Source organism: Mustela lutreola, chromosome 10 (assembly GCF_030435805.1).
Source record: "Mustela lutreola isolate mMusLut2 chromosome 10, mMusLut2.pri, whole genome shotgun sequence".
Classification (NCBI taxonomy): domain Eukaryota; kingdom Metazoa; phylum Chordata; class Mammalia; order Carnivora; family Mustelidae; genus Mustela; species Mustela lutreola.
The window spans coordinates 19,573,011-19,587,298 of record NC_081299.1 but is presented as its reverse complement, the minus strand read 5'-3'; the positions used below and the strand labels follow the sequence as shown (position 1 = coordinate 19,587,298).

At 46.9% G+C, this 14,288-nt stretch overlaps 1 protein-coding gene across 3 annotated transcripts in view; it reads right to left on the bottom strand.

Annotated features, from left to right (window-relative positions):
* The window catches only part of ARID1A (AT-rich interaction domain 1A), a 69,803-nt gene that overhangs the window by 14,712 nt on the left and 40,803 nt on the right, over positions 1-14,288 (bottom strand). For all 3 annotated transcript variants that reach the window (XM_059138352.1, XM_059138353.1, XM_059138354.1), the window contains 4 exons: positions 2,302-2,542; positions 1,930-2,019; positions 1,250-1,417; positions 275-587 (listed from right to left, as the gene is read on the bottom strand). In XM_059138352.1, coding sequence (XP_058994335.1) covers positions 275-587; positions 1,250-1,417; positions 1,930-2,019; positions 2,302-2,542 — 812 coding nt within the window. The remainder of the gene's footprint in view (positions 1-274; positions 588-1,249; positions 1,418-1,929; positions 2,020-2,301; positions 2,543-14,288) is intronic.

The following is a 14,288-nucleotide window of genomic DNA, read 5'->3' as shown; positions in this document are numbered from 1 at the left end:
CTTATTTTACTCATCAAAATAAGCTATGCTTTATAAAGTTCTTTACATACAATGTCTGGTCATGTGAAATTTGATATCAATTGAAGATGCTTAAGAATCAGCACTTTTGTTGGTTTTCTTTCCACTGCAAGGAAACCCAGTTTTCTAAAGAGCTCTCAATAAAATACATATTTACCAAAATGGCATGGTTCAGATCCAGAAGCATCTCAACAACCCAAATAACTTTGAAGTTTATTTCCTTCTGCTGACACCCTCTTCACTTCCTAGGCCTTACCTGTTTTGGATAGAGTTGGCAGCAACATGCATGGCGACAGCAGTTTCTTGAGTTTTCCGGTTCATGCCCCCTGGTGGGGGACACATCCCTGACCCAACCTGAGGTGGCATATTGGCCATGTTAGGGCCATAAGGCCGGTTGCCCATGGAGGGATGACTTATTCTCCCTGGAGGGAGTGTGCCATAAGGTGGGATGCCAGGTTGCCCATGCATCTGACCTCCAGCACCCATAGGGTTCATGCTTCCGGCCATGCCTGCACTGGGGTAGTTAGCATTGGGCAAGGCGTTATAGTTTGGCTGCCTGGGGTAGCCTCCTGGGAAGGAAAGAAGAAGAGAAGACGTAGAGACTGGTTAGTGATTCACTAGCAATTCCTTAATCTTGCTCAGCTCTAAAACTCCAAAGATAATAAATGATAGGAATCGCTCGCTATTTGATTTGATAAAAGACCAACTTCATTGCAGCCTTCACCCCATTAAAAAAAAAAGGCGGGGGGGGGGTGGAGAGGCAAGAAACACAGAAAGGCAGGCCTCAATTGTCCTCTCATCCTAAAGCCAGCGTAGCACAGAGCAAGGCTGGCTGGCAGGCAAGAGCGGCTTTGCGGCTACCCAGGCCCCTCATCTCCCAGAACTCCTTCCTTTCTATATAGGTAATCCGCCATCTCTCCCGTGCTCTGCATGAGACACTCAGCTTTAGATCTGTCCAGAGCTCATTTTGAGCAAAGATACGTTCTATTAGGACTAACTTACTCTAATGGCCGTTAAGTGTCTGCCCAGTCTTGTGCAAAACGTCTTCTCCCCATTTTACAGATGAAAGAGAGGCTCAGGGATATTCAGGGACTTTCCCAGGGTGATAGTCCTGCCTTATTTTAGGGCCTGGCTTTGGTGGATTTAAGGCAAAGGGCAATCCTATTCTTAAAACCCAGAGAGCAGTGTATGTATACACCTCTGTGTACTCTTGACTGGGTAGCATACTCACCCTGTGGACCATACTGACTCCCCTGGGGACCGTAGCTCCCCATGGAGTTCTGCTGGTAGGAGCCCATGCCTGTGTGCATCTGTCCACCTGAAGGCTGACGCGGAGATAAGGCCGAGCCGGGCTGAGGGGAACTGTACTGGGGCATCTGGGGGTTCCTCTGCATGTAACCTATTTGTGGGAGTGTCCATATATTATTACCTCAGTATAATGAGAACAAATGTTCTCCCTTATCACAGGACCTCACCATCTACATTTTCTTTAGCAACTACTTGCACAAAGTCTGTATCTTATTTGCTATATAATTATGTGCTCTTTTAGGCACCCTCCAAAGTGACATAGCCATTAACCAGGGCATGGCAACTGTTTCTACTAAATGCAGGTCTGAAAGACAAAGCACTGACAACAAAATGGGACAGCATTTAAAGAGTAAAGATTTCATGTCGAGTCTTCAGTATTTGCTGACCAAATTAGATACTGTGAAGGGAGGAATTCAACAGAACACAAACAAGGAAAAACACAATACTGGAGCCACCAGCGTGGTCAAGCCCATTCTAATTTCACGATTCACTGCTGAGACTGTCCTAAGCTTCCTTGTCATACAGTTCTCAAAAAACTATTGCACGGGATAACCAAAAAGCTCCCTTAAACTTCCACACCTCCCTGAAAGCCCAGGGTCTTACCTCGATCTTGGGCAATGCTCGATTGGTTCATGGAAGGATGCATGATGCTGTCCGACTGGCCACTGGGTGGCCGAGGTGGCATCTGGTTGCCTGCTCGAAACACAAAAAGAAGCCAATCATGCCTAAGCCTGGAAATTCTAGGTAGGAGGTCATTTCAGAGCTGAAAATAGCTCCTGCAAGGTTAAATCTCCCAATACCACATACACAGGAGGACCCCACCAAGGGGGTCCCACCTCTCTTCTTCGAATGCTGAAGGGAAACTTCGTAGACATGAATTAGAGATGCTCTTTGTGGCAGGGGAAGGCTAGGGCCCTGCTATCACTGAGGGCCAGTACCTTTACCCTCTCCCCGAAGTCCAGCACTTGAAGGTACCTGGCACTGCAGCAGGCGAGAGTGGTCCTGAGCGAGACTGAGCAACACTGGCGGGAGAGCCAACAGGGGATGGGGAGGGGCCTCGGATGCCAGGCAGGTGAGGGGAGGTATGAGGAGAGAAAGGAGACTGAGCTGGATTACTCTGCTCTCCTTGGCTGCTGGAAATCCCTGATGTGCTCACTCCAGGACTCAGAGCTCCTTCTGTCCCCATTGGGAGATCGTCTATTGAACCAGACAGATCCTGAAACACACACAAGGATATGGATTAGCAATGTTAGGCAGAAAGACTCTTCTTTCAACAGTTGTACTACACAATTAATATTTTCCCTAGACAACCAAGAGCAAACACACTGCACAAGTTATGTAGTCATGATACTAAAGCTTACAGATGGCAAAGTATTCAGAGTCAGATAGAAAATACCTCAGACTCTGAGCCTTTAGTCTTTGTCACAACTATTCAACTCTGATACGATAGTGCAAAAGCAGTCACAGATAATACATCAAAAAATTCGTGGACTGTGTTCTAATAAACTTTTATTTATAAAAACAAGTAACTAGGAGTGCCTGGGTGACTCAGTGGGTTAAGCCTCTGCCTCTGGCCCAGGTCATCATCTCAGGGTCCTGAGATTGAGCCCCACATGGAGCTCTCTGCTTAGCAGGGAGCCTGCTTCCTCCTCTCTCTGCCTGCCTCTCTGCCTACTTGTGATCTCTCTGTGTCAAATAAATAAAATCTTTTTAAAAAAATTAAAAACAAAACAAGTAACTAGCCCATAAGCTGTAGTTTGCTGACCCATGGTCTATCTACCAGAGCAGATCATCCAGCACTTTGATCTTCTTTCTTGTCCCCAACTTCTATAGTTGTAAGAAAGCTGCTCTTTCAGTAAGGCTTTAGTTCTTTCCAATGGGGAAACTTAACAAAACACTACCAGGATGGCACCAGGAGCTAGCTACAGGAGAATGTTAAACAAGTCTGGGCAATGTTCACAGATCCCCTCTCCATCAGATTCTTAAAACCTACATTTACCAAGGACACACTTGCTCCAAGTTACCACACGGTAAACATAAAGGATAGGATGTGGGAAAGGGATATATTGTATAGGAAAGATAATTCCTTAACTGCCAAGGAGATTTGGAACTATATTCCCAACAGCTGGCCCACAACAGGGATGAACAAATGCTTACCAACTGAACAAATCAGTTTTTCTTCTAGCTTTTTCAGTGAGAACTTGATGTTTAATTGGGGGGCTTTGCTTACCTTGAATTCATCAGTAAAGAGTTCACTCTAGGTCAGTAAACTCCCCAGATTAGCAACCAGGAGCTCAATATGAGAAATGTTCACCACCGGAAATGCACACCCAGCCCCAACCTCATTCTCTAGCAGTATCACTGGTTCAACACCACACGTTAACTTCGGGCTGGGAACGACGGTATACTGAACAAAGGATGAGAGCTTTAGGCAGGCGCTCAGATCTGGGAAACACCTAATGGTGAAATGGTTTAAAAAGTTCTCTTAAAGAAATACACCTGAAGAGAAAGGAGATCTGAAATGGCCCGAGTTAAGTCCATTCTTATTCCTACAACAAGCTCAACCTAATAAGATTAGTTCAAGATGACACGCATCCTGGAGTCTGACAATAACATTGAAGGCCAGAGGGTATCTCCTGGGCTCTCCCCCCATGTATCAGGTTGGTATCAGGTTGGCTGGACTTCCTGCAAACCATCTGGTTACTTCACTAAGCTGGGAACATTTCTGCTGAGTTCTATGGGAATAAAGCTTGCCCTGAAGGCGAGGCAGGCGGGTAAGTATGCATTTGTGCCTGTGTCCAGGTCTCCAGTGTTAGCTCAGAAGTCAGAAAATGCTAGCTTTCCTATAAGAAGCAGACCTAGCACACCATAGCATGCTTTAAATACTCAGTGAGAATTAGTCCCAGCATGGACAAGAAGGCTGTCCTGTAGGTAACACCAGAGGGTGTCTTTCCTTGCGAAGGACTGCAGTACCTGGAGCTCTAAGAAGCCCTGGGTTCATCCCGAGGAGGGAGGATTCCACTCTCATGTGGAGGGCTAAGCTATACCAGGGACATCTGGCTCCTGATACAAGGAGAATAAACTCAAAGAGGCAGCAAGAAGACAAGAGAAGCCAGCGGTGTAGAGCTTGAAAGCTACTTGTTAGGCATGGATCAGTAACAGAAACCACAGCTCAAAGCTCTCGTTCAGGGACCACTAGGTTCCCTTAGCATTCCTTCCCTCAGTACCCACTCCTTACTGGTCTGCCAGCTCCCGGTGATATGAACTACTTGCTTACAGAGAAAAGAAATCAGTGTGTTTTGAAGCAGAATAGGAATCAAAGGTCCATCCATAAGAACTTGGCCCTATTCAAATGGCTTTGGAAAATTAAGTGTTTTGAACACCTTTGTTTTTATTTATTTATTTATTTATTTATTTATGAGGGAGAGAGGGAGAGGGGGAGAGAGAGAGAGAGAGAATACCAGCATGCCCCTGCTTGCACATGTAAGTGTGGGGGTGAGGGTGAGGGAGGGGGAAAGAGAATCCTCAAGCAGACTTGCCATGGAGAGCAGAGCCCCATGCAGGACTCAATCCCAGGACCCTGAGACCAGACCTGAGGCAAAACCAAGAGTCAGATGATCAACTGAGCCACTCAGGTACCCCTGAATATTTCTGTTTCTAATTAAACAAAATAGGAATATTCTCATGGCAAGAACAGTTCAGATAGTATAGGTAAAGAAAAAGTTCCCCTCTGTTCAACTTGGTATACACCCTTGGAAATCTTCCGAGGAACTGAAGAGGGCGGGATGGGGGATACCCAACAGCCCACCAAGCACTGCTATGGGTCGGGACAGGGCCTACGGACGGCTCCTTCGGCCACACTTCTGTTAAAAACCAGGTTCTCCACAGATCCACAAGTGAACGTGTTAGTTCAGCTGAGAGATCCCAGGAGCATGAAGAAAACACTGGCAGCCGCTGGGACTGGGCTCTCAGGACCCTGGGGGTCTCTGAGGCAGCAGCGGGGAGGCCTCCCTCCCAGAGGCACTCTGAGGAGTGCCGTCAGTTTTGGTAAAGTGCCCTGAGCTCCTTGGAGAAAAAGTGTTAAATAAACCATTGTCAACAGCAGTCCCACCTGGGCAGGGATGCCTGGGCACATAGTAATAGTGGGGAAGAAGGCAGCGTTAATCTTCTTATCTCTCTGATTTGGTTGGTTTGAGGCCAATCTCTCAAACTGTCATTTTCAGCAGATGGCAACTGGTCAGCATGAGGGTAGTTGATTTAAAAGTTTTTTTTGTTTTTTTGTTTTTTGTTTTTAAATTGGGATGCCTGAGTGGCTCAGTTGTTAAGCGTCTGCCTTTGGCTCAGGTCATGATCCTGGGGTCCTGGGAGGAGCCCCACATCAGGGTTCCTGGTGTGCAGAAAGCCTGCTTCTTCCTCTCCCACTCCCCCTGTGTTCTCTCCCTCTGTCAAATAAATAAATAAATGAAATCTTTAAAAAAAAAAAGAGAGAGAGAGACAGAGATTTTATTTATTTATTGGTGGAGAGAGAGCTAGGAAGAACTAGAGAGAACACAAGTCGGGGGGAGGGGCAGAGGGAGAAGCAGGCTCCCCACTGAGCAAGGAGCCTGATGTGGGACCCTGAGATTATGACCTGAGCCAAAGGCAGTCACTTAACCGACTGAGCCACCCAGGCGCCGGTGTTTTTTTTTTTTTTTTTTTTTAAAAGAACCAGAATGTTAGCATAGAAAGGGACAAATCATTTGCCATTTGAGCATGTATAATGTGCCAGGCCCTTTATGGAGTTCCTTAATTTTCTACTATTCTTGGAAGCAGGTACTACTACCATTGACATGCTCAAGATGTGCATGTGAGCTGAGAGGGGTTGGGTTACATGCCCAAGTCACCCAACAAGTGAGTATCAGAAACTAGATTTTGAACCCAGGTCTGGTGAACCCCAAAGCCTATGTTCTCTCTCTTTCCATTATGCTGTGATACTATCCAGACTTAAAAAAAAAAAAAAACCACACCTTTGAGTTAGGAGACCAAGGCCTGGTTCTTGGTACTTATCAGTTATGGCCTTGGACAAGCTGGCAACAAGCTGGGCCTGGTTTTCTCAGTTACCCAAGAGGGGGACTGGACAAATCTGAGTTTGTGGTAACCCTGGGCCATATGCATGAAACTCCACTGGCACCATATGGTTGGGGCCATATGGAATATGCAGTACCAGCAGTTAACAGCCTGGAATGAGAGATATGACAACACATAAGCAGTGTAAGATATAAGACATATCGATCAGTCCCAGTAGCTTAATCACAGTAAATGTCTTCATTGAGGAATGGCAGGGCCTGGTGGGGAGGAAGACTCCAAAATAAGTGTCTCCCCTCTCTCTACACGAACAGATATTGCTCGGAAATCCATGTCCTTTTATTACATGGGACACACCTCTGCTTTCTACCCCACAAAAAGCCAGTTTTTCAGGTCTTTTCTTCCACAAAAAGCCGGATGTCTGGTTGTTGAGTCAGATCTCAGTGTGCTGAACAAGTCTGACCTTCCACAACACACCTATCACACAAAGTTCAATCAGCGCAAGCCCCTACTCTCCCTGGCAGGGGATACTTCTGCATTTCAAAATTCAGGGTGTCTTGGTTCCTCCTAAAAGGCCCACCTAACAGGTATCTTCCAGGAGGTCTATTGAAAGAACTGTGGCAATGCCCCTTAAGAGGAAAGATTTCTTTTCCCAGGTTTGCTCTCTTCCAAGCATAATCCTGCTGGGAGATAGGAGGTGAGGATCAGCCCACTCAGTGCCCTGCCAGCTCCAAGGAAGCAGCAGGGCCAGGGAGAATTTCCTCACGTGTTTCCAACGTGTTTCATGCATTTTATTGCTCATCTACCATGCAGATCAAAAGCGCTGGAGCAAGTCCAACTATTTCACACAGAATCTCACACTCCAGGCTGGCTACAGCCCCGAAAGCCTTCGTTTCTTCACTTGAAATACTGCCCAATGTTATTTTGGGATGTGACCTGATAGAGGAAGCCCATAGGGACTCCATGACGATAACCGTTCCAGCTGTGATTGGCTGCCCAGCCCCAGCAAGTGCCAGCATGGGTTTGTCAGGCTCTGCTGACAAACAGAACTCGGCAGCTAACACCTTCTCTTCACACCACAACAAAACCATGCCTGAAATCACACAGTCCATACCTCGTTGAGGGGAGGGACGTTGGGGGAGGCCTGCTAGTGCTCTCACAGGAAGGGCTGCAAGTTCTAACATGAATTGGCTGCCTGATGAAGTACATTTTCAAGCAGGAAGATACCAGATCAGGGTTAGAGGAAGGGGGTTTAAACAGTCTCCTGACAGAGCCTGAGGATGACATCAGTTCATTCTGCCGAGCAGATTAAATAACACCAACAGGCAGGTCTAAAGAACAGGCTCATGAAAATGCTCAACTCAGGGTTTTCTCGTAAATTTGGATGAGTCCTCGAGAAATGGAGCTTTTGTTAACCCCCAGATGGAGTTCTTGTCCTCTTTCAGTTGAGAAGAGCTTCTGCCAAGTTGTGCTGTCTATTGGCGGGGAAACCACCCACCAAGAGAACCAGGTAAATCCTACATATATACTTTTTTTTTTAATTTTAAAGATTATTTATTTGACACACAGAGAGAGATCACAAATAGGCAGAGAGGCAGGCAGAGAGAGGGGGAAGCAGGCTCCCCACTGAGCAGACAGCGTGATGTGGGGCTTGATCAGGACTCCAAGACCAGGACCCGAGCCGAAGGCAGAGGCTCAACCCACTGAGCCACCCAGACGCCTCCCCCTACATATATACTTATAGGGGTGTGTGTGTGTGTGTGTGTTGGGAACCTTGCAATTCAGCCATACTCATTTAAATGACTTTTCCTAGTATGAAAGAAGCCCCAAGGCACAGCCTGAGATGACCAATCTGGATCTGCACTGGCACTTCTCAGGTGCTCTCTGGCTGTGCACCTAACAGATCCATGGCCGCAGCAGGACGCTGCTCCCATGCCGGGGAGTGGGAGGAAATCCTGAAGAACACAGAAAAGGTTGGGAGACCTGACCCTTGAAGAAAGGCAGACAGCACTTCTGTCTGGAAAGGGGAGAAACTTCAAGGAAAAAGGAGTATAGCAAACACAAGGCAAGTAAGTTTTGGGGAGACCTTGTTTTTCATAGAGACTTCCTTAAGCAACTTGTTTGTCAAGTATCAGGGGAGAAGAGGCTACCTCTACCAAACACTTCTAAGAAATATTCAGTACAATAAAGCTTTGTTCATAGATTCTCTTTTCCTCAGTCTTTGCTAAATGGAAGAAAGGGTAACCTGACCCCACAGACTGTCGGGGACTCCAGAGTTATAGAACTCTGATGAATGGTTACGGCCGCTGCCATCTCTGCCCAGGGAGCGGACTAGCTGGTGCTGGTGAAATGGCAAGAATGAATTAATACACAGCATAGGTTGCCTCTTACTACTGGTGGTACTTCCGAGTCAGGGGCTAAGCAGGTGGTTGAGAAGGGTAAAGGAAAGGCACAGAACCTGGCACCATCTTTCTAGCTTAGGACCAAACATCATCTCCTGCTTGAACTACACCCACCGTGTGGAACAGCAGAAACAGCTCTGGAAAAGAAAGGCTAAGAGAACCTGATTTCTTAACTCCTACCCCAAGTTTCCAAAAACGTATCACCATACTCCCTCTTCTCTTTTTCAACAGTAGGCTATTACTTTGGGGGGATTAATGGGTCATTTCTTCCTGGTGACCTTCTGGCTGCCTGATGGGGGATGCACAGTAAAGAAAGGTAGAACTCTTCTAGTCTCCAGAATGCTTTTCATGGGCCCACCTCCAAGAGGAAATCCCCTAAATCTATACATCAGAATTCATAAATAAAACTCAGGGAGACCAAATCTCTAAATCCAAAGGATGCTGGAAAGAGGAATAAAGGAAGTCTCTTCGTGTCTCCCTCTTGAAGGGAAGCAGAGCGCAACACAAATGTGTCACTCTCATGTGCTTAGCCCTCAGGTACATGGCTGGCTCACATTTAATTCTTACAACCATTTTCTAGATGCAAGTCTCTTCCCTGTTTTACCAAAGCAAGAGCTCAGAAGTTAAACGGTGGTGCCCGAGGACAGAGAGCTGTCACACAGAAGAACTCGAGTTCAAACCCCGTTGCTCTGATTCCAGAGCTTGCGTTCTTCCTACTGTAAGGTGGAAGCTTGCCGCTATCAGAAGCGAGGTTCCGTGCTCCGAAGTCTGGCCACAATCTGTGTCTGGACATACTGACTGACTACCGCCATGGCTCTAACAAGTTAACCTCACTAGGCCTTGCTTGGTTCCTCTATAGAAATAAAGACCAGAATTAGATAATTTAACTCTACTAGACTACAATGCTACATACTCTCCTCTTGCCTAGTCACTTTTCCCATAAATCGTTCTTCCTTTCTAACCCTTTTTTCATGGTTTATTTTAAGTCAGCCCTTTCACTGGCTACACTAAATGGTTTAGTACATTTTCTCACCTCTGGGCCCTTAGAAGGGTACTTAATGTACATGGAGTAGGGGGAAGCGGGGGGAGTGACTCAGAATCTAGGAAGACCCTTAGGAAGCTAAGTCCCATGTAGGTTGTTATCTGCTGATATTCCTACTGAATGTGCTCTACCCCTATTATGGGGCGCAGGGGTGTGGCCCAGAGGGAGAAGTCAAAACATCCGTGGCCTCTAGATGGCCTCATCTCAGGTAATTTCAAATCCTCACCCAGCCCTGTTGTCACCCTTCCCAACTGCAGGACAATTAGGCCTTGTTTAGAGGGCCCATTCCCAAAACAAGCTTCAACCCCCTGTCCATAGCTGTGATCCACCAGGTGTGGGGGTAAGGGGAGGCACCAGAACTCTCCTCTAACACAGAAGGGTGGCCCATTTCCCAGTCACTGAAGAGAACTGGGTGGGAAGGCCAAATACTTGAAGTCAAGCTACAGGTGCTGTAAGACTAAAATCATTTTTGCCTTGGAGACAAGAAAAGCTTTGGGGGGACAAAGCCTCCACGGTCAGCACAAACTTCCTGGCCCTTCGCCCCTCACCCAGGGGTGATGCTCAGAGTCCCTCCAAGGGGCTCCTCCTGGACCCACTGTCGCAGGACTGATGGCACTGTGCTGAATATGCCTGGGAGATGACAGCAGGACCAGGACAGGTCCTCCTATGTTGTTAGAGACCAGAAAAATGCCGGGCACACAAAAGACAACTTGTTTGAGAAGTTACTGAATGAATAATCTACTCAAAAGCATCCTCTGTAGACCCAATCTCTATCAGCCTTCTCTTTTTCCTTTAACCTTGATCCCCCCACCATAATCCCGTACCTGAGCTCTAGACCTCCACATGGAGGAAGGGACTCTTGGGTGCTGACATCAAGGGAATGAACTCTCCTGTCTAAAATTGTCAAGTACAAGCCCGAGTAGGCCCTGGCCACTTGGGTAAGAGCAGCTGATTGAACTGCAGTGCGGGGAAGGAACGTCTGGAAAGGAAGGAAGCTGTGGGGAGGCGGGGCTCTATGTCAGAGAAATTTCAATCTAATTACAAAAATACAAGAACCCACTGTTCTAATCCACCTCAGCAAAATCTCTTGAGGTAGGTCTGCCCCTTTGGGTGGGGGCTGAGGGCGTTTCTGAGGTGAGAAAGGGGAGAAGAAAGACTGTGGGGGGCTGCCTGCACTCCTGCGGTGGGAGCCCCTGCACACAGCAGCTTGGCCACTGCAGCAGCCATTGATTTTCCAAGGGTCGATATTCTGCTCCCACAGATCTGCACGGCTAGAGGTTTAATCACATTGAGTGCTTCTGCTCAACATCTCCCCTGCGCTTCCCCCTCCCCAAACCAATAAAACAAACACCAAACAAGCAGAGTTGGCAATGGGTAGATGTCTCTGGCCACAACTGGCCTCCAACCTCAGAAAATCCTAAATACCAGCTCCGAGAGAGCCAAAGCTACATGCGCAGTCCACACGAAGCTGCAGGGACAGACCCACAGGTGCCAGAGAACCTTTTAACCCTTGGAACAACACTCTCATACAGATCCTTCTAAGAATTCTGAGATTTTACATTAAAAGCTTCCAGTTTCCCAACTCCTGAAAAAAATAGATCCTAGATAGATCCACAGTGTAGCAATCATTGAAACCTTGTTTTCCGGGACGCCTGGGTGGCTCAGTTGGTTAAGCGGCTGCCTTCGGCTCAGGTCATGATCCCAGCGTCCTAGGATCGAGTCCCGCGTCGGGCTCCTTGCTCGGCAGGGACCTGCTTCTCCCTCTGCCTGCCTCTCTGTCTGCCTGTGCTTGCTCGCTTTCTCTCCCTCTATCACTGGCAAATAAATAAATAATCTTAAAAAAAAAAAAAGAAACCTTGTTTTCCAACTTTGTCACAGTCCCCACCAGGCTTGTAAAATACCATGTTACGATCTGACCAGCCTTGGACACACACCCCTCCTCTGCAAAGGCTTCTCACTTGGGTCAGGAGAGAATGTCTTATCTAGTCAGAAACAACCTCTTGGCCAAAAACGTACAGTGTTTTAAGGGTCACTAGCTAACAGACTCAAATCTGAGCTTAAAAAAAAAAAAAAAAAAAAACCCGAAAAACAAAAAACAAAACAAAACAAAAAACCCCCTGAAACTGGGTCAGAGCTGGGCCTGAGTTAGAGCAGTCAAGAACAGTGCATATTTATGGAAAGGGGCTGTTCTAATCCCAGCAGGAAACAAGCACTGTAAAGCTTGAGAAAGCAAAGAAGTTAGGAACTCCCTACTTTCCCCAAGTTAAGCATTTCCTGTTAGGAAAGTCAACCACATAGACCTTGTTCCACCAAGATCTTCAGCTGAAATCCTAGAACTTGAGCAAGGAAGGCAACAGGAGGGGTCGAGGAAAGGGAAGAGGAAAGAAACACAGAAAAGAAGGAAGAGTTCTAGATATGAGAAGTGGAAGGGAGAGGGAATGTGTGGCCTTAGGCTTCCACCTCACCTAGCTGCCCCTCAGCAACCAGAAAACAATGAACGTGCGTAACTAGCGAAGGCAAGGATGGTACTGTGCTGAGCACAGTTTAGACCAAGGTCCAGGGAGCTCAATGGCCTTCTGGGTTTGGTATTTAACCCCTAAATATGTATTTGCCAGTGGTCCTCCCTACCACGGCCTACTGGTCTAGATAAAATCCAAAGACTGGGGGGAAGGTATGCAACAAACAGATCTGAGAGTAGGGACTGAATAGCATCTTAAACCAAAACAGACAACCATCAACCCCAAAGGCCTTAAAACCAGAAGAACAACTCTGAACACAGGGAAAGATACAGTAAAGTTCGAAAAGCAGATGAGGAGAAAATGACCAAATATTCCTGATAACAGTTCCTCTGAATATTGACTGATTCAGTTTATTTGGAACTTGATTTTTCTCCTACCTTTCCCCAAGTATCAGGAAATTACCTTCACTTATCTCCGTAAACAATATTTAATATTCCTCCCACATCAAAGCTGGCCTTAAAGGGACAGGTTTGCCGACTTTCAGCTTGAGCCTTCAACTCTTAGTTTCCATTTTCAACAAGGCATGGCTTCTTAGCTTCCTTGGGAAAGTCAAATGGGAAGCAAGCTAGCCGCTGGAAGGTGAGCTCCGCCCAATGGCAATCAGAGACTATGTCACAATACCAGCCAATTCCATACTGACACCAAGTGGGAAAGATGGAAGAGCTTCGGGCTGTGGAAGTGGATGGTGCAAGAGAACAAGCCCAAGTCCCCAAAGACTGAATGCCAAATATCCTAAAAACCTGGAAAAAAGACAAAAGAACTCTCTATGCTTGATTTATCAGGTATGTTAACAAAGCTCCATACCCCGAGGTCCTCCCCTCTGGACGCAGTCTGGTGAAACAGTTTTACTCTGGTGCAGGCGGGCCCTAGTGGTTCTGAAGGACAGCATATGTAGGAGGGCGTGGCTTATTTCTTGTTCAAAAAGCCCAAACACCCCTTTAGCCCTCAGGACAGATGAGACACAGCTTGGCAATCACACATCTGGGAGGCCCCGTTTTTTTATTTTGTTGGGTCTTTTTGGAGAAGGACAATGGCAGAAGCTGGGGCACGCACTTCACTGAGGTAATCTCCCAAAGAGCTTTGCAGAAGGTTTTATTTATTTATTTATTTATTTTTAAAGATTTTATTTATTTATTTGACAGACAGAGATCACAAGCAGGCAGAGAGAGAGAGAGAGAGAGAAGGAAGCAGGCTCCCCGCTGAGCAGAGAGCCCAATGTGGGGCTCGATCCCAGGACCCTGAGATCATGACCTGAGCTGAAGTCAGCGGCTTAACCCACTGAGCCACCCAGGCGCCCCTTTGCAGAAGGTTTTAAAGCACCAACGGGGTGCTCCTGGGTGGCTTGGTTGGTTAAGTGTCTGCCTTCAGTTCAGGTCATGATTCCCGGAGTCCTGGGACTGAGCTGCACATCGGACTCCCTGCTCAGCGAGGAGTCTGCTTCTCCCTCCCCTCTTCTCCTGCTCATGCTCGCTTGCTGTCTCTCAAATAAATAAAATCTTAAAAAGAAAAGAAAAAAAAAAGCACCAATAGGAGAGAAAGGGAAGTGTGGTGGGGGGAGGGGGAGTGGAAGAAAGCCATGATCACCAAGGCAACGGGGTTCATCCATATGCTGACTCAGGAATTGCAGGAAATTCTGGTTTTTGAGGTTTCTTCCTTCCAAAGTATTTCCTACATCTTCCTGGAGAGTAGATCTAAATCCAGAAACTATAGTATCACTACCTTTGCCTAAAAATCTCAGCCCCACATCTTTAAATACCTCCTCTTCCTCTCCAAAGGCAATATGGCATTCTTCTTTCTCATAAAGGAGCTTTTCCCTGATCCTTTATAGGAAGGAGTTGGTCCTAATAGTAAAAAGCACTGGACTGGAAGTCCAGAAATAGAATGTTTCCATTTACTGAATGACCTTGGGCAAGTCCTTTACCCGTTCTGGGTCTT